This window comes from Anas acuta, chromosome 9 (genome assembly GCF_963932015.1).
Source record: "Anas acuta chromosome 9, bAnaAcu1.1, whole genome shotgun sequence".
Classification (NCBI taxonomy): Eukaryota; Metazoa; Chordata; class Aves; order Anseriformes; family Anatidae; genus Anas; species Anas acuta.
Window position 1 is genome coordinate 24,370,175 of NC_088987.1, and position 24,302 is coordinate 24,394,476.

A 24,302-nucleotide genomic window follows, 5' to 3' on the forward strand; every position below is an offset into this window, starting at 1 on the left:
CCTCATTTTCAGGTCCAAAAGGCTATATTAAACCTGATCTCAAGCTTATGTATGGTTTTGCTTGACCTTATTTAGAATCCCTTCTGCTAAAAAATTGCCTTTTGTTGTCACTTAAAATATATTTCACTGTCAATGTTACTCAGCATTCAAAAAGAAGAGCTTTCAATCCAGTTATAGAGGTACAGTGCAATCCTGACTTCACTGATGCCAGTGGTAATATTTCCTCCTATTCTGATGGAACCAAGATTTTCTTCCACTATCTTTATTGATTCAGTTGCTTTCATTGGATTCCTCCCCCCCTCTATTTTTCCTCTGGATTACAAAAAAATGTTATTTTGACAGAGCAGATTATCTGTAGATATAGAAACCTTCAGTCCATCATTTATGCAGTGGCAGTTACATTTACATAACAGCAGCATTATTGTGTTTTCATCACTTCATCTGTATGAAGGTAATTGCTCTCCAACTATATAAGAAGTGCACAAAAGCTGAATTACAAAATGTGCTTCTTGTTCTGTTTTTTCTTCTAATTTTTCATAGCAAGAACACTGACCCTGCCAGCAGCCATCCATCAGGCAGCATACGAAATGCTCACTGGCCAGTTTTGCAGCTTTCTTCTCTAGTCAACATGAAATCTAATGAGAAAATTTTGATGAAAGCTGGAACAGTAGCAAAATAAGGATGTCTAATGCTCCTGAAATGTTTCTGTTCAGTCTTTTTACTTTTTCTTTAATTAAATTATTTGGGAGTTTAATTTTTCTTTTATACATAAATTGTGTAATACGGTATTCTGATGTGTTCACAGATATTACTATTAATGATTAGGCAGAGGACTCCATTTTTAGCTTAATGTCTAAAAATCTCTCTAGTACTTAAGAGCAAAAGCAGGACTTCTATACAGGATCTATCAAGTTAATGTTTTTATTTCTTTCCACCATTTTTAAACATTTCTGTTCTCTCTTGACCATCTACCAGAACACAAACATTTTTCTTATCCCTTTGCAAGTACACGATTTAAAAGAAAGAAATTTATTATAAAGAGTGTGAATCATCTGTGAAGGTAAAGTTACAGGTGCAATTTATTGTCACTGCATCTGTAGAAATAGACATCTGGGGCAACAATCAGTACCGTAACTACTGTGTATTGTGGTTTGTTCAGCTGCAGAAAGGGAACAGTAATATTTACATCATGGATGATTTTGAAAGAATAAATATTGTAAGGTGCTTTGAGACCTGTGCTGAGTCTCTACTGCAATATCCATCACAGAGCTTTGGCTTGAAAACTGCGTGCCCAGGCTTGTGTGTATTAAAATGGATGGAAAAGTTCCTCTTGACTTCAGTGGTGCTGTTCATGACCCACACAACTCCTGCAAAGTTATGCAGTTCAGCAGCCTGGAAGTAAAGCTTATGATACTTCAGCTTGCAAACATCTGTCGTATGCTTTAAATATGTGCAAAATAGGGTTGCTAAGGATTCCTATTTAAACCTCAGGAAATGTATGATTCAGTTACTCTTGAATATTTTGTGAAGTTTTCCTCCCTAAATTAGTCATTCTTAAAGAAAAATATCCTGATTGTTTTGTAATACCCTTGATTTATGTCCAAGCTGTACTAACAAAGTTAAGGCATGTAGCAGCAGCACAAAAATGGACTTGCCTACTGTCTTGACATGTGCATCTCATGGAGTGATTGCTAATTGTTGAAAATGCCAATCATTAGGGAAAGTGATTCATTTTCAGGAGTGGATGATATCTCCTGATGTCACATGGCATAGAATCAATGGTGTGGGAACCAGCCATGGACAATTTTTAAAGTACTTGAGTGAAATTTCAGTCTTCAAAATACTCCCATAGAAAGAATTACATTTTTACCCTCTTGTAATCACAGAAGAGGAGGAGTTGCTTTTAGGAGAACATCTGAGTAAAGAAAAATAGCAAACTGCTGATGGAAAAAATCTGTGTATCCTACTATTATTAATTTTGGTAAAAAGGATAAGTAATGCCTCCCGCCCACTCCATACTCACACAGTGGTGCTGGAGACTGAAGTTATCATGGGAACTGCAGTGAGCACAGTAAGCGCTCAGTAGTTTCTGATAGGGTGAGCAGGTGGTCTTTGCCAAAGACCTGTGCTGGGGAATTCGGGGTGCTGCTGCCCCTGGGGAGATGGAGCCATAGCATCTGGGGTTTCCCAACTGCATGGGCTGTGCAGAGAGGGTGGAGAAGGGAGTGGGTGAGCTTGATTGTTCTTCTGAAAAGCTGTCAGCTCTGTGAGCCAGGACCTTTTTTTTTGTTGTTGAAATGCTAAAGTTAATTTTTCTGATTTGTCACTTATTCCCCAGATTCACTGAAACCTCAGTGCAACTGCAGCCTCAGCAGTTCCTGCTGAGTGTTATGTTAGCTATCTTGTGGCAGTGCAGTGGCAGGAGCAGGACGGTTCAGGGTGGGCCAACTGTTAGGGAATGCACGCCGTTCCCAGGATAGGACTGTTAGGGAATGTACCCTGTTCTCAGGATAGGCACTGCACTTCTAGAAGTAGAGCAAGCATGCAAGAGTTGCCATAGCCCTTAAGTTAAGTAAGATGCAGAGCATGCTCTTATCTATCAGGAATAAAGAGAAAGTTAAGTTTAATTGGCAGGACATTATCAAATACTTATGAAACTCAGAAAATCTGTTTCCATTCACACAAGCTTAGCCATTTGCCTTCTCCAGTGACTGTTACTGATGGCCTGCTGGTATTGCAACTTGTAGTTTCCTAAGCAGCAGTCATGCTGGTGGTCTCAGTGAAGAATGAGGAACCCTGAGAGACTTGTGCTTGAATTGTGAAAAACAAAATCTTTAAAAATCTCTAAACAAAACATAAACTGAATACATTTATATGGAGAAGTGCTGATTTGCAAATGGAAGAAAACTCAGTGCTTTTGCAAAAAAAAAAAAAAAAAAGTGGGGGATGTGGGGTGGAGGTTGGGGAGAGAAAAATGAGGGGTGGGTAGGGTGGGAGAAACCACCATGAAACAGTAATGCTAAAGAGGATTTTAGCTACTTTGGTATTTCACAGATTACTGAGAGGCAATTTTGTTAATGAAGCAGTGGGCAGCACTTCCCCTGTTCCTGCTGTATCAAAGCAACCAGGGGTTGAGAAAAGTATTTTGTTCTATGCCATTGAGACTTCTCCAGGTACTGACAGGTGGAGAAAATACCGCAGCAGGTTATTCTGAATCACAAGGTTGCCAGCTTGCAATTTTCAGGCTGGAGGTGGAGAGCTACACTTAAATATGTGATCCTATATTGCTCCCCTTACATGTTACTTTGAAACATGGCAATGGCTCTTTGTGGGGAAGAACAGGGATAATTACAATGGTGGTAGACCCTGTGTGTAATTATGGAAATCACCTTACTAAAGTAAATGGAGAGCTTTTAAATGTCCCAGTTTGCAGCTCTATTATATTGCCTATGGCTGGATTAATATTTATGAAAAAGGTTGTACTTGGTTTTTGTATACAGCTCATTCATGTCATTTATCACACTATCATATAGGAAGAAGGTTAAAAAACAGATCATACTACTGTGTGTCTGGAAAACGTGTCTGCACGTAGCCTTTAAAACCAGTCATGATGCATCTTGAAAGTCTGTTGAAAATATTGGACTAATGGTTTGAGTGAGAAGATGGATGATTCCAATAAAAAAAATGTGATGGAAATGCTTGTTGATTGATGGATATCTTCCAACTTACAGGTTGGAGGTCACTAGAATACTGTTTCTTTTATGCAGGTTGTTTTTAAGTGATGTTAAACATGCAGAAATTTAGATCAAAGTTGCTGTGGGATGACCAGAATGAAAGGATCTTACAGACTTATTTTAAATTGGTCTATTAAGGAAGCATGACTTATGATGTTTATCAAAGTTTCAACTCTTCAAGTTTTATGAGAGTCCCTTCAGACCTTTTGGAGAAAAATTATTGCTCGTAGACAATAGTTACAACAGTCTCACAGAGGCTGAAAACATTACATATGGTATCTAGTGGTTGTGTTGCAATCTCAGTTCTGGCAGCAATTTAATAACTGACCTGTGGTTAGATACTCTAGGCCCAAAGGGTTCTGAAAAGATGATAGGATTTACAACTATGCTCCTAAAGGATGAGTATTTATTAGAAGCCTGTTGCAACTACAAAATACTAGGCAAGTGTTTATAGATGGTAGAATGAGAGCTTAAATGCACATACTTACAATAAAGCTTTTTTGTCTACTTTTAGGCAGATCTAAAAGTCACTGTACTTTGTGCCTTGCTAACTTTGACCTTTGACTTGTGCTGTGGACCATGATTTTTTTTTTTTTTAACCTCTTTCCAGCAAAGCCTGCTGTTTCAATTTCCAAACTTCTTTAGGTCGACTAGAATTTCATCATATGGAGAACACGTAGTCTTCCTTCATACACTTACTAGAGCTTTCCCTGGTTTTGTTGTGTATGCCACAAGTGCATCTCACCGAACAGTGAGGTATATTCTGATTTTTTTTTTTTCTGTTTTCTGTACTTTTGGTATTACCTATAAATAGTTATCATAGAATGTCACAGTCATGGTGTAAGATTAAGGGTGTGCGCTCCTCAGTAAGGGATGTGAGGTATGCACAGAGAGATCTTATGAGATAATGGAACAAATGATTGGGTTTTTGTCTGGTCTTTTGCTACTATATTTTTTTAGCTGTTTAGTTAAACTGAAGGTCATCTGTTAAAAATAGAACAGCATCCTGAAAAACATATTTTACTAGTAGCCATAGTCTGTTTTGGGAAAAAAATAAATCAAAAAGCAGAGAGAAAATTTAAGAGCTCTAACATGAAAACATCCGAGTCTATTGAAAATTCCAACTTAAGCTGAGCTACAGATTTAAGGCCCTTTCAAACTCAGGTGGACACAAAATACAGAAAGAGAGGTATGGAAACTACACAATTGCAACTGGATACTGGCAGAAGAGGAGCAAGAACTGGAGAAGTGAAGAGATGCAATGCTTCACTGAGAATCAGAGGATTGGAATGAAATACCTAAAGATGAACTCCTTAATATTCACTAACAAAACCAATAACTCTAAAGAATTTTAGCTATACTGTTGTGTTGGTATTAATGTATATGGTTATGGCAGTTGAAGATTTACGAGATCATGAGGGAAAAAGCAGATACATTTTCAACAAATATCTTGAAAGGAATTCGGCTATCCAATGGAAAGACTAGTGTTGTGCTGACTACAGAAATATCACTAACCCATTTCTCAGAACTGAAGGAAATTTTGAGCATATAAAGGTGCAGGTGTTTTAGATACACACTCAGAAACTCAGATAATTAATCTTAGTCAGTGTGAGTAAATAAGGATGCTAAAGAAAAAGGGTGAATATATTCCTTTACCAGGAGAGTGAAATTGTTCTCTCTACCCCAAACAGAGTTTGGGGTAGAAATGGTTAACTTCCAATCTGTAAATGCCAGCATGGGAAGGACAAAACAGGGAAATGATGGTTAATGATCGTTCAGAGCTTGATTCATCATTCATGGCTTTAAAGCAGATTTACAAATCATGATCAGCTGTTTGCTTGCAACTGAACAGTGTTCCTTTTCCTTTGGAAATCACAATAACAAGCCTCTAGAGTTAACTTCCTGCTGAGAAGGTGGCTGTTCCTATTTCACACAGTTAATGGATCACCTTGTCTTTGTATTGCTACACTTGTTGGTTTTGGCTTGCAATTTGCAGGTTAACTTTGCAGCCAAGAGTATTAGCAGCTTCCTGGTTGCAGTATATTTGCATGGTTTGGCATTTCAGAAAAAAATGGGTCATATATTATTTTAAAATGCCATCTTATCTGTGAGTAGAGAAGATATAACTGAACAAATACAGCTTTAAATATAGGCTGCTTGTTTTTTTCCTAGTATGTCAGTAATAATCTCCCTTACATTTTCTCATGATATATTTAATAATGTTGGAATCTTAAGGGAAGACTGAAGCTGTATGAAGTTTCTACTTATATTCCCATTAACTACATAATTTTTACACACACACTCTGAAGAGATGTGCTTCTCCTTAATATGTCTGACTCCTTTACATTGCCTGTTTTCTGGGCTGCCTGTTCATACATCTTATAAATAGCATATGTATATTATGTTAACAACTCTGTATATGTGAAAGCATCTTAGATCACACAGAACACTTTAATTGGGCTGCAGAACTTGAAGCTGTGAGATGACGCATGCCAACAGGTTGTGCCTCTGCTCTGCAAGTCTCTTGTGGGCTGGCTGGCAGTGTGTGCTGGTGCCCTGGTGCCCTCAGGTTCCTTGTGCTCAGCTTGGGCTTGCTTTCAGCTTTCAGATCAGATCACAGTAAAGCAGCTCAGGCTGTAGTAGAAATTGACTGCAAGTACCATTCCAGTACCAGAACTCCCTTAAGCTTAGTTTCTATGATTTCTGTTGTCCCTGGGGCGAAAGAGAGGCTGTGGAGTCTCCCTCCTTGGAGATTTTCACAAGCAGCCTGGACATGGTTGTGAGCAACCTGCTCTAGATGCCCCTGTTTGAGCATGGGGGTTTGGCCAGATGGCCCCTGGAGGTCCTTGCCAACCTTAAGGAGGGCTACGAAGATGGTGAAAGGCCTGGAAGGGAAGACGTACGAGGAACGGCTGAGGGCACTGGGCCTGTTCAGCCTGGAGAAGAAGAGGCTGAGGGGAGACCTCATCGCAGTCTACAACTTCCTCGTAAGGGGGTGTCGAGAGGCAGGAGACCTTTTCTCCCTTAACATCAGCGACAGGACCCGCGGGAACGGGGTTAAGCTGAGGCAGGGGAAGTTTAGGCTTGACATCAGGAGGAAGTTCTTCACAGAGAGAGTGGTTGCACACTGGAACAGGCTCCCCAGGGAAGTGGTCACTGCACCGAGCCTGACTGAATTTAAGAAGAGATTGGACTGTGCGCTTAGTCACATGGTCTGAACTTTTGGGTAGACCTGTGCGGTGTCAAGAGTTGGACTTGATGATTCTTAAGGGTCCCTTCCAACTCAGGATATTCTATGATTCTATGATTTAACCATTTGGTGAAAAGGGAGCAGGAATAGCTATTTCAGCACCTACATGTGAAAGAGGAGCAGAGCCTGTGTACAGGGGGGCTCAGATATCTACCCATCCACTGGTCAGTGCAGGATACGCGTGACCTTGGCTATTGTTCCCAGATAGTGACAGTTATTGATAAACACTGCAGTGTACACTGAACCATGCACTCTTCAAGGCAGGCCACCCTTGCATCTGTTTTCATAAGTGAGACAAGAGGAAGGAATCACCAAGGAAAATTCTGCCCCCAGTTACAGCAGTGTTAATGCAGAGTAACTGAGTCCATCTGTGCTGGATTTAGCATTTGGAACAAGAGCTAAATTCTGTCAGGAGTCATATCAATTCCACTCATTCCAAGGGACTTATTTTAGATTTACTTTTTCATTGGGTTGTGTGTTGTTTTATTGACACTAATACAAGATGGCAGGGAATGCGTGCTATTTTTTGCATGTAACTCATCTCTATACATTTCCTGTATGCTCTTTTCATGACAGTTTGTGTAACCCTAGTTTTACAATAGAACATCAAATAGTCAGGACAAACAGAATAAAGAAAAGAAGTCACCTCTATGCTTAGATAACACAACTGTTACAAATGCAATTAATGCATGGTCTAAGGGGACTAGCTGAAATTCTGTGCAGAATCATTATACCCTGTGACCTTCCAAGCTCTGTCATTTACTGTGGAATTTGTTGCTCGAGAAATTCTCCTTTCTTTTGCTTTTATTTCCCTGAAACGTGCATTCTAGCAGCAGTCATCAGAACTGCAGGTATTAAGACATAGGGTAGGGAAACATAAGAATGCAATAATATCCTGAATGCGTGTGATAGATTGTAGCTCTTTAGAATTAGTCATGAGCATTGTTTGATGGCTGCAGTTCTGCAAACAGTAGCTCTAAAAAATTTTAATTGCTGAGGAGCTTACACCCACCCTAGTAAGCAACCTGAATCCAAATTAATGCTAATGAGAACTGTTCATACATCACAAGGAGAACAGAATGCCAGAAAAGTCATTTTTCTCCTGAAGCAGCCTGTCTCCTTGACTCTGTCAGGAGCAGGAATGCGTACCTTAGGAAATCAGTCTTCTCTTGTTAATTCCAGCCAAAATGCCTCAGAAATGTTTCTTGCATTTTGACAGAAAGTACAGAGATAGATTGGAGGCCTGGTCCTGGGTGTCGCAGCTGGAAGTAACATGGGAAGGCTTTCCTAAAGGAATATGGTGAGGGGGCTCCACAGCCAAACTTGGAACTTATGCATTAATATCCAAGTCAAAGTAAAGCTTCTACATTTAAAAACTGAAAACAAAATAAAAAGCAGAAAAATTCCTGAGAAACAGGAAGATCAAAAATAGATCAAAAACATTTAACAAATGGAAATAAGCACTTAGTCCTCCACTGTGCTAAAGAAAAAGGGCTCACAAAGGCTGGTGCTGACAACATAAAACCTTATGAGAGGAAATTTTCAGGAAGGGCCCCATGCACATGAAATGCAAAGCAAATAAGCATTTTAATTCAATCTGTCAAAATTAATTAGAAATGAGATAAAAAAAAATGAACAAAAAGCACACAATCAGATGAAGCATTAGTTTATTAATGTTAATTCCTGTTCTGTTATTGTTTGTGATAAACTGAGTCATAGCTATTTGCTCTGCTGTTGATGAACTGCTCTGCAGAATCTGAATTTTCTTTTTACATACCCCTGAAAACTTGAGCAGAAAATGTCTATCTGTAGTGACAAGCTCATAACCATATCTCCCCAGTCTGTTTCACAAGCCTGAGGAGGGAGGTTTTGGGTGTAAAGGTCTTGCTGAGGCTTCTCCTGTGGGAATTCCCTGCCCTAGGGAAGTGTGCACTTTTAGTGAAGGTCCTGGGAGCTGCTCCCAGACGTTGCATGCTATGAGGAGTTCCTGAGAAGGCCTGTGAGCATGTGTTGCATTTGCCCTGAGCTTCCAGCCTCCTCTGATCCTTGGCTATTTGCTGTAGCTTCTTCACTGCACCTCATAGCATACTTAGTTGGTCTTTCCCTGCTGTGTGCACTCAGGAGACATTTGCTCAGCCTTGCTATTGCTTGTATGGAGTGTGACTGTTAGATTGCAGTTGCCTTGTGTGTGGAGGCTGGGAGAGCATGTGTCTCCTTGCTGGAGAAGGTGCAGGCATTTTTGTTCAGTTGTATTGATTGGACCTGACACTCTGTGCATGGAATCACACCTCAGATATTCATTATGTTTGTGCCAGATTGGTAAGAGGAATATTGCTGTAAATACCCCTGAAGAGGTATTGTGCATTTCTGGAAGGAACACTACGTGTCTGGACCGAGTGTGGGAAGGTCTGGTGCAAGGGTTGATTATTTTGATCAGACACATCTGATGTTAGGAAAATGTTATCAGTCCATTCTTATTGGAAAAGGTCACAGATCATTGTTCTGTGCTGTACAAAGGATGGGTATGTCGATGAATAATGTCTAAGACATTATGCTCATTTTGTATTCATACTTGTAAGCAGTCACATCTTTATACTTAAGAAAAATAATAAATAAATAAAAATCTATCTCTCCTAAGTGGAAAAGTAAAGATGCCACCATAAATACATGGTTGCCTTGTTGAATCTGCAGCAACAGAGCCTATGCCAAAACATATAGAGATGAGGAGTGTATCTATTGCCATATAAAAAGTTACAATAAAAATGTAATTTTCAATGCTCCTCTATGTTCACGGACGTATTAATGAAGATATATAATCCAGTAAAATGAGCAGATTTAAGAACAAACCACGAGACATCTGCATTTTTAGCTAGAAATTTCTATAGGTTCCTAATCCCATCCCTATGCACTCTAAGAAGTAATCTGGGCTGGGGAGAGAGACATCAAAGAGGCAGACACCTCCGAATCACTGCAGTTTGGAGGTGGTTGTGGAGATATTTCATTTATGCCTTATTTCTCAGAGTGACATGCCAAGTTAGGTGTCCTTGTACCATCCCTAACTCATTGAGACAGCAGTGAACTGAACCAAAAAAATCTCAGCTGCCAGGTGAGTTACTGGCTTTTTTTTTTTTTTTAAACAAAACAAAACAAAATAAAACATAATAGCTTAGGTGTTAAAGCACTCATCTGAGAAGTGAAAATTGGGATTTTTGGTTCCTCTTGGACCAACAGGGTTTGAATTAATTCTTGCTGTTTCCTGAGAAAATTATCTTAGCAAGTAAGATACCAACCAGCCTCTAGTGAGGCTGTGCTGTTTCTATATGAATACAGCTGCTGAGGCTGCACCATTATGTAATTGAGAATGAAAGTGGGGGAAAAGACAGAGTTGAAAAATATTCATACATTTGATGTGGAGTATGTAAGTATTTTGTACTTACGTATTTTTCACATTATTTTTATTCTTTCCTTGTATTTTAAAATGTAAGGTGTTGTTGAATTGAGTAGCAGATAAGGAAACATAAAAACTATATATTGCTTCTTTAAATTTGGGTAGCAACCTGTGGAACTATCAGATCCAAGGCTGCTTTGTATGCATTTTCATGGATCATTAATAAATAGCATTTTCTGCATATCACAAAATATGAGCCTCTAGTTTAGCTAGAAGGACCAAGCCCTGTAGGCCAACCACATCTTTATTTGCTCCACTTTCCCTCTGGCCATGATGCAAAATATTAACAGTATTTAACTATGTCTTAGCATACTTTATATATACACATATATATAAGTTTTCAAATCTGAGTTTTAGTTGAATGTGAATGAACCTGATATGCAGTCATTTGTGCAGCAAGTGTAATCATGTTTTATGCATTTGAAACTTTTGGATGCCTGAAATACATGAAAAGAACTTTGAGTACTTGCATTATTGTATATTTCATTATAATGTAATTCTATATTTGATATTCTATTTATGCAGAATCCAAAAATAGTTTGTGCTGTGTAGCAATGCAAATTTCAGTGAATAATCCACAAAGGATTTTAAAACCTTAACCATTTGAGACATGCACAGTTCTGTAACTTTAATGAAGAATCAAGCTTTGAATAAATCATGCTGCGCTTTTTATGAGTAAAAACCATTTCTGTGCTTCCCTATTAAAAAGGGGTCTATCAACTCTTATCTTAAGCATATTTAAAATATCAGGGATTATCATTACCTTTCAAAATTATTCAAACTGGTGTTAGATGTTCTGTTGATAGTTAAATTGTAAATCAGGTTTCTATACTCTAAGGCTGAGCTCCCCCTTTCCACCTGACAGCTGGCCACTGGGGAATCAGACAGCATAAGCAGCTTCACGTCCAAGGCTATGCAGGATCGTGTAACAGCTGTGGGAAAATCTGCTTCCCCCATCCTTTTTTTTTTTTTTTCTAAAGCAGAATGGAGGAAATTTCTTTCCTACGAGTTTGGAAAAGAGCAGACATTAATAGGGAAGCTTTGTTTTACTGGTGTGACTGAGGCTCTTATGAGATTGAAGCCAAAAGCATGTCTAATGAAAGGCTTGAAGACTATATGCTTTGATAACTTCTCTCCTACTGGTGTAAACTACGACTAATGGACTGGCCTGAAGCTGGCGGTATTAACCTTGATGTTACAACCAAGTCATCTCTGAGTTCACACTGCAGGTCCTCAGCAGCGTACCTAACAATACAAAGTGAAATGAGGAAGGAATCTCTTCTTGAACTATTCATAGACATTGCAAAGGAAGAGCAGGGACTTTTCTTTAAAATAGGTAGTACCAAGCAGAAGTTTGCCTAACGATGGTATAAGAAAAGATCTAACAATAATTTTTTATAGCTGGATCTTTTGTAAACAAATAACAATTTACCATTGCTTAAACAATTCAAGATGATAGTGAATTAAGAAATTCCCCATTTCAAAGAATTGTAGACAAAAGTTTCATTTTTCAACTGTTTTTCTCTATTTCTGCATATGAAGTTAAATATTTAAAGTACTATAATGTGATAAAGAATCAGTTCAGAAAAATCACCAGGTTGCTTTTACGAGATTGAGTATTTCACTGTCTGGTTGTTAGAAATGTTATAGGGTATGTTTTACTCAAAGTCCATCACAGCTGCCTAGGAACTTCAAATAACTTGAGATTTTACCATTCGTAGACTGTCCCTACTACATAATTACATGGAAAATATTAAAAAAGAAAAAAAATCTCTAAAAATTATCTGCATAAAAATTGCATGCTTTACAATAACTTCTAAATATATATTTAAGAGGTTAAAGCTGTTTTCATCAGGTACAATAGTACAAGTAAAAAAAAAAAATCTGACTAAATTCAGCAATCCCAAACACTTATTCTATTCCTTTATGTAATTATAGATGTATTTCCTAACCTTTCATGACAGTATTTCTTGCTTCTTGAAATAGCAGCTCCAGAACACTGGAGACACAAAGTTTTGGTATTATTTTCATGATATTTTACGTACACTGTATACCCTATTTGAAAGCTACTATTTTACAATCTGTTATTATTTCTTTGCTCTGTGCACTTCTGTGACTGGTTGTGGCCTAGCCACAAAGGAGCAGCTGAAAACGTTCTGTGCAGCCAGCTACTCCTTTATTGTCCATCTTTAGGAACAGTCCCTTTTTCTAAAAGTAGAAAGAACAAAGTTCATAGAATAAAATAATTAGTCTGTCACAGACCAAACCCTGTAAGTCATAGCATGTTCCTTTTCCCTTCTACCACTAAGAATGGAGAGTAATAGGTTTTGTAGTTGTGATGCTGTCTTTATGGTAATAGAACCAGCTGAGGCTGATTTTCTTTATTTGTAGGTCAAATTAGACTCTGTTTATGATAACTAGAAACAAAAACAAAAAAACACCCAACCCCAAAACAACTAATATCTACCCCTCAGTCCCCTGGAATGTTCTAGGTCTGTACTTATGAATTTATTTATCTGAATTAATAAGCTGTATTCCTCTAGGCTCTATACTCAGGCTTTGATTGTACTTTTGAAGCTCATAGTGTAGTGTTAAGATGAAAGACAAAATTTGTCTCTCCTGCTTTGGACTTTTGCATCCTGTGAAAGTAGCTAAAATGAGCTCCTGAAATGTATTGCTACATGCAAGACATGCAATGCCTCATGCAAGCCTATAATCAGCCCTGTACAGTATTTTCATTCTTCTGATTTATTCCCTTCACCTTCCCTTTATGTCCCCTTGAGGAGACGTGCAAATATATTGATTCACTATATATTTAAATGTGTGATGATGCACGTGTAATGGTGAATCAGGCACCTATTTCCATATCAGAAAATAGAAAACAGCTCTTGAGTTTTTCTGCTGCCAAGAAGTGCATTATTTTGAATCACTGATTGCTGGAGTTTTCTTAATATTAGAGGCAAGCATTTTTTTTTATTTTTTTTTTTCCTTCACACATTTGTACTTTTGCTGTAGCGTTATTGCTGGTTCTGTGTTTGAGGATGCTAAAGTAGTTGCACTCAACTCAGCCATTGGAGCCACTACCAGCAGTGCCTGTTCTACAGTCACCTCCTAGGTGGGAAGAATGCCAGGCTACAAAGCTTCTGAATAAGGCCTATTGAGGGCCTGATCCACACCCACTGGAACATTTGTCCAGTGTTTAAGGGCTTTGCATCCTGATATTAGCTTTCTATAAAAGAGTTCAATTCAACAATACTTTCTTATACATGGCAAATCATTAATGTGCCCTTTGAATTCCTGGTAATAACCTTAATCATACTGAATTCCTTTATAGTCTTATGGCTTTTATGAGAATACCACTGTGATTTAACATTAATGACAAATCCTTATGAGGAAGTACAACCACTTTCTTGCTTAGGTAATGTTAGAATTAGCAACATCTTGCTGTGACAATTGCTGCTATAAAAGAAGTACCATTTATAGATGGTATTACATATGCAGCATGTGCTGTGTGCACATCCAAGCATCCTGATATGTGCTAAGTGGCTCAGAAGACAGTGGAAGATATGCATGCAGAAGAACATTTGAAAACACTTTAGGTGTAATGCAAAGTAACCTTTTGTGCATCCAGAGCTGTAAATGAAATAATAAGAGTCTTAGAAGAAGAATATAAGTATGGTTGATTAAGTCTACATTAGGTACTTCCGGTATTCCTGTATCATATTTAGGTCACCTGCGTACTGTTAAGTATTGTCAGCCAACAAACTAATTTCATTCTCTAGTGGACTAATACAAGCATAGGCCTCTGCTGCTTTGTATGTTCAGGCTACAGGATGTTGTAATAATAAAGCAAGAAGTGGAGAAAAATAAAGCAGAATTAAAAATTGTCACATAGAATAATAATTAATATACACCAGTAAAATCAAATGCTAAGGTAGCCTGAGCAGTAGTTTTTCCAGGTCAATAAACTGTAAGTGTGTTCACTTCAATGGGCTTTGGATCAACTCCTTCAAGTTCTGTATTTGAGTGGATAGGTGTGGTAACTTACAGTTGTACATGCAGAAGTAAGCTGCAGAAATGCAGAAATTGAAAGTTTTTTTTTTTTTTTTTTTTTTTTTTTCTTTTTTAATGAAGGAATTTTTCTAGTTGTAAATTTTGTCCATTCTAGAGCATTTGACCCTTGACCAATATCAATTAATATAGTACTTCTGTACAAAATATGCTTGTATTCCTCTCATGGTAAAAGCATAAATCTTGATACTGTTTAGATTTAACATGCAACAGCTGTCTGTGGTGGCTTAATGCAGCTGAAAAAAACATTAATGGAAAAATGAAAGTAGTTCTGTGAGCTGGATTGTCTGACTGAGGCCTTGGTTTTATGAAGTGCTATGTGCTTGTAGTGGGGATTGAAAGTCTGCTGAATAGCTTCAGAACGGCCCTTGGTAAATCTGGGAGGAATGACTCAAATATCTCAGCTCTGGGGTGTAGGCAAAGGTTCCTTAGGCTGGGGCACTGTTGGCTTCCTGATGGGCAGGAAGCAGGTGGTGGTGCTTGCAGAGAAAGGGGCTTCTTAAAATTTAGCTGCTAGAACAGTAAATTAGGCAGAGCCAGTCAAAAACCTACAGATATCAGATATATAGAGTTATCTCTGTCTAAATCACTGATTCACTGATAATAAAACAAAAAGTCCAATTCAGTGAGTAGCATGATAGACTGGAAATTTACTGGGTTTTCTGTCCCTCTCCTCTTTACTCCTCTGGATCCAGCAACCCATGTGGAAGGCACATTAACAGCCTCTGCTGAGAGCCCCACAAAAGGCAGACTCCAGAGTCTCCAGTTCCACTTCTCTACATTTTTGTCCACTTCTCTACATTTTTGTTAACTTTCTGACCTACTTGGTGGGCTGCCAGATCCTATGCAGTTGATGAACCTTGGAAATGTTTCAGAAACATTCCAAAAAATAACATTTTGACTTTTAAAATAAGCTTTGGAGTTGTTTTGTACCAAAAAAAAAATTATAAATAAATAAGATGTCATATTTTTTTAATGAATAATTTTATTTTTAAAACTTAGAACTCCTTGAGGGATGAGGATTGTAGTTTCTAGCTATTGCAGATCTTAATATGGTTTAGTATAGGTTTACATGAAAGGAAGTAGCATAGTTGCACAAAGACCCATGCAGTTATACTGGGGTTGGTAGCCTCAATGAAACATTCTTTTTGTCATCAGAAATTGAAAGAACAGCACAAACAAAATATATGCTACATCAAATAAGCCAGGATGTTAAATGCAAAAAACTGGCGATTCTACACTAAATTGTCTAGAATAAGCTGTAAGCCAGGCTCTGCTTTAGATACCAAACAAAACTCCTATAAAAATCAATGACCGTTCAATGGCAAGTACAGAAAATAGAACCTGGCTCTGCATGTCTCCAAAGGACAGCAACATGGATTCAGTAACAGCTTATAGAATGTTTTTTTGGACTTCACTGTGAATCTCTTTTCACACTGAAGCAGTCTGCCTTTTCTTAGCTCGCAGTAGCAATGATATGCTCACCTTTTCAACTAGTATCATGCCTGCACTATTTAAATATTATTTTGAATGTTGATTTTTGAAATCCTATAAAGTTTCCTATCTAATCCTATAAATGTTTCCCTATTCCTTCCTTTAAAGGCAAAAATGCTGCATACTATGAAGACATTAAAGAAATCTTATATAATAGCTTAGCTACCAGTGAAGTGAAGAGTAAAGCCTTTGGAGAGGAAAAAAAGAGAAAAAGTTCACTCTCAGAATGACTTTAAAATAAAATTAGACTATGAAAAAGAATCCAACCTTTCTGTTGTCTTCGATTGTCAGTTTTTCTTCTATTTTTTTCTTTGCTATTTTTTTCAGCTCTAAACATGTAAATAGATCTTTCCACAATGTATTGAGTCAGAATGAAAAATCTAAATAGCAAAAAATTCAAACTTTATTCCCTTTTGATTATATTTTGTGGAACCAAAGATCCTGCAGCTTCTGTCTTCCTTCAGAATCATGGTGGGGAAAGGGTGAGTTCAAAGACTTATGCTGTGCATTGAAAACAAGAAACTATCACAAATCTTTACATAAGTCTTTATGCAACAGAATGGTGAAAAGTAGCATATGTCAAATACTGTAAAAGGACCGTTTTTTTTTTTTTTTTTCATTTAAAACTTTGTAGTTTTTACTACTTATTTAACTCATTTTAAATAATATTTTCTTGTAAAAAATACCTGGACAGGAAAGTGACTTTTAAGGAACTGATGTGAGACAAACTTCCCAAATGAGAATTTTACTTGCATAATCAATGTGTATTGTTTAAGAATTGTTCATTCAGTTTTCCTTCTGTGAATGAAGGACGAACTGAGGTCACTTATTATTCTGGTTAATCATTAGCCATGTTTATTTATTAGGTTAATTTGCAGAGTTTCAACAATCTTGCGTCCTTGGAAAGGGTCAGGTAATGGCACCAAATCAGATATACATGTACTGATTATCTGTGCCATAAAAAGAACAATGAGTTTTCATAGATCGCAAGCTTTCAAATGTGTTGTTTGAATGAGGTTTGAACCAAGTTTAGGCAATTAGTGCTAGTAGTAAAATGTCTTTTGGGGACTTTGTCCTTCTCAAGTTTGCAGTGCTTGACAGAGCTTTGTGATAGTCAACTGCTCTTGTGTCATGCTTATGTAATGATGTCTTATGTAATGATGTCCACTCCAATCCGTTGAGTGGTATTTTTGCTTTCCTCTAAGATTTTATTATGATCTGCTCGTAACACCTGCTAAACCCAATCCTTGTGCTAGATTAGCACTTCTCTGCTGTGGATCCTACCTTTTGCTAGCAGCAAATTCTACATTACTGTTTGTGTGAGCTACTTGAATTTGCTTACATTGCCTTATCTGTTGCTTCTTTGGTTTATAACAAAACTGAAGCCTCTAATATAGAGTTACCTTTACTCAGTTTGGAAGCTCTCTAGCAAAATAAGATCTTGGTCCAAAGCTAGGACACTGAGTACTATTTTACTCTTGTCACTGAAGTGATAAATATTACCAAATCAGAATATTGGTAATTAAGAAAACTTTCCTTCTCTAGCAAGTGAAAGAAAATGGTGTGCACATGCACAAGAGGCTTACTGCCTCTTGTCTTTTCTTTCCAAAGACATCTATCTCTGATAGGTCAGTAGCAAGTCATTTCTTAAGGAAAACTCAGCTGAAGGCCACAAAATGCTGAATTTTTTTTGATTGTCAGCTCACCCTGGAATGGACTTTTGCTTTTAGTAGCTTTCCCATTTTCTCACAGGCACAGAATAGTACTTATCTTACTTTATAGGCAGCCATTATGTCTGTTTTATCTATGTACAAAGCACAAGAGAAATAAAATGATAGGTGCCCTGATAAGTTAAGGAGGATAAACTGGAGTCTTCAAATAATACAATTCCTTTTGGCTGATTGATTTCAGGTAAGTGCATGGGACACAAACAACCTTTTTTTTTAAACTGAAAGGAATGCATCTGAATGATGGATAACTGCAGTTCAAATGCTTTTAGAAGTTGCTTTATGGAGAATTGGCTCTCACAGTCCCAGACTCCTGCTTCTATTTAGGGTAACTGAATGTTAGTTCCTCAAATTCAAAAGAAATGTGTAAAGGAGGAGAAACCTCTCCTCCTGCTACTATTTGTGACAGTGTGCATGTGAGGGCACCAAAAATCACAGCTCAGTGGAAGTCAGACAGCAATATTCCTAGGAGGACTTGCCAACTTGGAGAGATATGAAGGATGCAGGTCTGTCACCATTAACACCTATAGTGCTTGCCATCTGACAAGAACTATCCTGCCAGTTCTCAGCCCTCATGTCTACTAAAGATAGGTAGCCCTAGAACTTTGGTTGTTTGGTCTTGGCCAAATCACGCAATCCCATCTTGCTCCACTGCCAGAGAAAAAAGGATTAGACTTGGCTGTAGTTGGGCACATAGTCTATCTTTTTTTCATTTTAACACTAAGTAAGTATTAAAAGGAACTTACCATGAATGTAAAGCCATCCTCTCTCTTCCTTCTCTTCTCACTTTCCTCTGTCATAATTTTGCATGTTTTCATATTACAAAGTAACTATTCTTTTCTCAATATAAATTTGAGCCTGTGGTATTGAAGAGTAAGGTCACCTTATAAATGTACGTTTCCTGCTATATAATGTAGGCTTCTCCTTATGAAGATCATGAGCATTTATGGATGTAGATATCTTTTAGCAGATATGTTATGTTCCCTTTTTTATCTTCAGTTTCAGTTATTTCTGCATTTTTGTGTCCCAAATACCTTCTCAGTACACAGTGTAAGAAGCAGAACAGTGCAGTCATCTTCCTGACTGATGCTACAGAACAGCCAGTGAGAGCAAAAATAACCCCACATGAGGCAGTCAGTATTGTATGAATACAGAGAGAGCAAGAAGCCTTAGTGGATGCAAAGCCTTGTGTATTATTATATTAAACTAGAAATTATTGCAGGAGATTAATCTTAAGGAGCTGGAAAAGCAGGTAAAGACTCTTTGCAAGACATGCTTAGCTTCATTTTACTTTGATTTTAAGCAATAGATTGTGACTGGGAATACAGGCCTATGTAGACAAGAATTCCAACCCTAGACAGGGATACAATGTCTTGGGATTAGGCAACAAGAAACAGTGATACTCTTACATAAAACCTGGCTGGAGTAAGCAAGTAAAGACTGAGAAGAGTTAAAAGCAAATTGCTACTAGCTGGGAGCAAAGCTAAAATTTTGTGGGATGTGTGGGACTGGACAACTTTCTCACCATTTGTTTGAGCTCTGCCCTTAGGTACACAGGTTCTTGTGCTTGCAGGACAAAATTTCTACCTACTTACTCATTAGCTAAACTTGGCTACATCTGCTTTGGAGAAAAAACAACAACCACAAAACCCCATCAACATGGGCAAAGACATGCTCATAGAGCTGTTTTTCCCCCCAAATACATTCTTAAAACTTTTTTCCTTCCTCACATCTCCACTAGCTTTTAGGAGTATACCACAGCTTCAAATGGTAACGTACCAAAAGGCTGTAAAAACAATGAAGCTGAAATAAATTCACTGGAATTTACCCACTGTCAGCTATCAAGTATTTTGTTTTATATTGTAATTGTTTAAATTACTGAAATGAATATCCAAGATGCATCCTCACTTATGATGACTTAAATAAAAATCTTCATTTTTTTATTCCATTATTAACATTTCTTAGCATAGATTTTAGAGAACAGTCTGTTTTTCTTAGGTGTCAATACCTATTTCAAAAAGAAAACAACCCATATTGAATCCATCTGACTCCTAATCCGGACTTCTAATTTTTAATTCAGAACAAAAATAAAATCTGATTCTCAGTTTTTTTTTTTTTTTTTTTTTTTTTTTTTTTGTACAGTTCTACCCTAATTGGGCCCTTTCCCGTTGTCTAATACACATCTTTTTGACTTCTTCAAGTGTTGTTCCTTCCCTTTAACTTTTTGTCTATGAAATGAGCAGGCATATAAAAGGTGTTATTGTCAGAAGAATGAGAATATTTGTGTTAATGCTTAAAAGCAAATGGTGAAATATAGAAATGTTGCAGTCATGTATACTTTTGAAGTATATAACCAAAAAGATTGTTATTTTTCAGTATGTTTTCTTTGGAAACTTTATCATAATCCTCTGTACAATCTTGCACTAGGCGTAAATACTGTGCTACATGACAATTTCTTGTTTTAAATTTAGCAGCACAGCTTTGTAGCATTAGGCAGAGAAAAGCAAACCTAAAAAGTTTGGGTGGATAATTTCTGTCTCCCTGAAAATAATGTATTTCAGAAATACAATGAATAAATAAATGCTCAGTGCTGCAAGTCACAGCATTAGTGAGTTGAACTGTTAATGTATATGGACATACATTTTTGGTATTAATAAAATATGGATGTACTGCTTGTAATGAAAATATATTTCAGGACATTGGTATGGCAATAATTTCTGAAAATCTGAATTCTGAAGGAAGATTATGACTTGAAGAGATTGAAAATAATGTACTCTTTTTAAGAATCTTTAAAAGAAAACACAAACACTTTTATGATATCTGCCTAAAGTGCAAAAGACTTAGAAACCAGATTTTCTAGAGTGAAGCATCAGAAACCCCGTTTCAAGATCTGTACTATACAGAAAACATCCGAGAAGACAGTAAAAAAGACAACCTTTGTTTTCACTTTTGGTGAATGAATTCTACAGTGTTTTTGCTCTGCATGTCCAACTATTTCATACTGATTTCTGTCTTTTCCTTCTGTCTCTATCCCTTGTTTTCTAGCTCTGCCCTTGTTGTCTCTTTCATTCTTTTTTCATACTTTTGTCCAGTTCTTGCCTTTCTTGGACATGTTTTCTCTCTCTCATTGTTTTCTCTCTCTCCTTTTTCCGTTTCAGAGCACAAAAATTTGCTTGTTTTTTCCCTGTTCATCTGTCCCTTTCAACTTACAGCTGCTAATACACAACCACAGGCTATTCCTTCTGAAAAAGAAGTGGGACTGGGTGGTATTTAAACCAGCTATGCTTGTACTCAGCATTAATTTTTAAACATTTTCCACTTCATACTGCATTTACCTACTATTTCTAAGTATCCTTAAATCCTTAAATAATTATCCTAGGGAAACATTTTAATTCTAAGCACTTTTTGGCCCTTAAAACTGCTCTGGTAGTCAATACATTCATTTTTAACCAAGATTTTTTTTTATTTATTTTTTTTTCCATCAGAAGTTTCTTTGAAGGATGACTTCACTTGAACTCCTCTTAGGAAGCTATATTCCCCAAGAGTAGCATTTTATCTGCTGAAATATTTCATGCTAGTTTGCTGTAGCTCATATCAGAAAAAAACATGCATGTAGTTGGAATGTTAATTTCTAATGAGTAGTGAAGGGCAATGGAATAATTAATAGATGTGTTACTGAATAATGGAGACTACTGGTAGAGCTTTGCATGTATGTGTAGAACTTAACAGGAGGACTTCTATTATATTCATTGTGTTTTCTATTAAAGACTTAGGGCATGATTGTTAATCATGGGATCTCACTGATATCTATGCAAAGCCTCTCCAGAGTCAGATTAAAATGACAAATTAGAATTGTAGCTTTAATATCTCTTTGCCACTGGCAGTAGTGACAACATGGTTGTCACAGAGTGTATGCTCTACCTTTGCTTTGGGAAGATGTAACTGCAAGTGTTTTGTCTTAGTAGGAATGTGAATGGAAGCACAACAGCTCAGAAATCTAAGGAATATGAAGTATGAGCTCCAGGGAAATCCTGGGAGCTACATCTTCACAATGGGTGCATTGTTCTCTGCAATTTGTAAGAGGTGTGGGTAAATCAGTGTTTTCTTATTTCTGCTTTTTCTTGGGTAGCTACCGCTCTGAGGATATAAAAGTTCAGAACCCACTGGGCTGCTTCAGTGTATATAAACTCTTGGTTTCCCAAACACAGAATTTATGCCAGATCTGATTTTTAACTGGCTTAGTTTTCTCCTGTGATTTAAAAAGGTTAATTTGTTTAAACCTATTGACTATATACTGCTGTAGGGCAGAGGTTCTGATTGCAGATGGTTTTTGCTGCTGTAGCCTCACCACTACACTGCCCTGCTTCTCTGCAACTTCTGTGTATTTGAACTTTGAAGAATTCTTCTCCTTACAAAAGTGTAATTTCTTTTAATGTGTTCAGAAATGTTTAACGTGTTTCTGAACATTTTTTTTTTTTTTTGAGTATTTTGAAGGTGCTATTTGTAATGAAACTATCATCTGTGGCTTATAACAAAAAAGGATACCTGTGATCAAAGGCATACCATACTCTGAACAGCCATGCACTCTCAGCTTTGGTTGTATTTTTATCCAACTTAGATGCACTCTGCAAAACAAATAAATAAAAAAGTGAAAAGCATTTTTACATGTATTTCATAAATAAAATATGAAGTTCTAATATTAAAAATACATGTCAAACTGAATAACAATTAACTGATTTATTTTTCTCTTTTAATTTAAAAAGCCTCTTTCGTGTAGGAATGTCATCTCTGTGAATGGGTTCATGAGTCAATGGGCTCATATAGCACATTTCTCATAGTTATATACTCACTAGAAGAGTGCAGCTTTTAGTTTTATTAATGACTCCAATTTTATTAAGCAGCTGAGAAGCACTATATCCTAAGATCAATAGAATGATATTTCGATTTAATTGCTGTTGTGGGATTACTTCAGTTTACACCTACAAACTCAGATGCTATTTGCGTATGGCTAACAAAATGTCATTCCCAAAGGGAATGTGATATTCTAGTAATTATGACATTACTTTCTGTGCTTCTTTCCAAGCTTATAGGAACACAAGAGAATAGTAAGGGTAATTATAAGTACCAAAATGCACTGACTCAAAACACTGCTTTCCATGCTGCAACGTAACTCTGGGGCACAGGTAGATGGGCTGTCATTTTACTCAACGTCATATTTTGGAATGATGCATTTGTAATGGTCTTCTGTGCAGACAGATAGTTTGGTCATGCTCTGGGCATCACAGCGGAAGAACCAGTGACAGAATGGAATTAGGAATGGGACTGTCAGCTCTCTAAAGGATAATTCATTATTGTCTTGTGTCTGTTTTGCTGTAAGCTAGATTTCTTTTTAATGGAAATGTTTTTCTTTGTGCGATTTTAAACCAATTTAATATTTTTTCTTTTACTCTAATATACATTAACATTTTATTTTCCTGTAATACATTAACATGCATATGAATGACCCAATGATGATAATATTAGTGGATAAGGTTATATGGAGACAGAAACTATGTTGTAGCTGCTGATGATTTTGCTAACAGCAGAGCTGGACACAGTGGATTTACAAATACACTGAATAGGCCAAATATTCTTGGGTTTGGATTCTTTGTTACTGAACTGAGTATTTTAGGACAGAATCTAGTAGCTGGGAGGGTTGGAGGGGGGTAGAAGATGGTGCTAATCCCTAAGAGAGCAGCAGAACACCCTTCTAGGCCCTCAATATCTTAGTGCATTTTGACAAGATAGATACAGATGGGGAAAAGGGTCAAAATGCTTAAATGGGAAGCATGATGGCAGGTAAGATTTATGTTAGGTCAGTTCTGGGATAAACCATACAGAAAAAAAATACTGAAAGAAAGAGGACAGTGAAGGACTAAGGTGAACAGAGATACAGATGAAAAGAGGACAATCATGGAAAGAGACATCATGATGGAGTGGGCTGCAGCAAACAACCAATGAGCACAATGCAGAGGAAAGATACTTAAAAGCACAGTGAGCTCTGCAAATGGCCCTTGTGTACTTGGTTTTCATACTAACGTCTCCAGAGGTCATAATTGCCAATTAATTCCTCTTTCCAAACTCACTGTATCTCTAGCTTATTCTTGCATTCATGTTTCCATGTGAAAGCAGTGGACAAAAAGGTCTGCCCCAGAGTATAACTCTCCCAGAATATGCAGGTCCTGCCTTGGGACTATTTATTTCTTGAATTAATGTTTACTGCTGCTCTGTTCCACACCTGATCTGCTGGGCTGGAACCTCTGGCTGCTTTGAGCTCTGAAGGTGCTTGTGTTGCACCTTCTGCCTGTATATGAAACCTGCGCTGTCTTGTCAGCTTTTGTGTTAATAGGAATGTGCATAGTTCTCTGTCGTGTAGCTCCTGCAGAAGCAGAACAGTTAAGGGAAGGCAGGAGATGTCAGAGTGAATGCTTTTGGGCTGTTGCTGGTCCTAGGGTCCTACAGTCTTAAAAAGTAGCTTTTTACTTTCCCTGCAGTTCAGGGAGGTTACAGCTGGAGAGACAGCTCATCTCCTCTTCTGG

General features: G+C 37.4%; 1 protein-coding gene across 2 annotated transcripts in view; it reads right to left on the bottom strand.

Annotated features, from left to right (window-relative positions):
- SLC9A9 (solute carrier family 9 member A9) overlaps window positions 1–24,302 on the bottom strand; it is a 217,526-nt gene that overhangs the window by 37,120 nt on the left and 156,104 nt on the right. For both annotated transcript variants that reach the window (XM_068692820.1, XM_068692819.1), the window contains one exon: window positions 22,270–22,349. In XM_068692820.1, coding sequence (XP_068548921.1) covers window positions 22,270–22,349 — 80 coding nt within the window. The remainder of the gene's footprint in view (window positions 1–22,269; window positions 22,350–24,302) is intronic.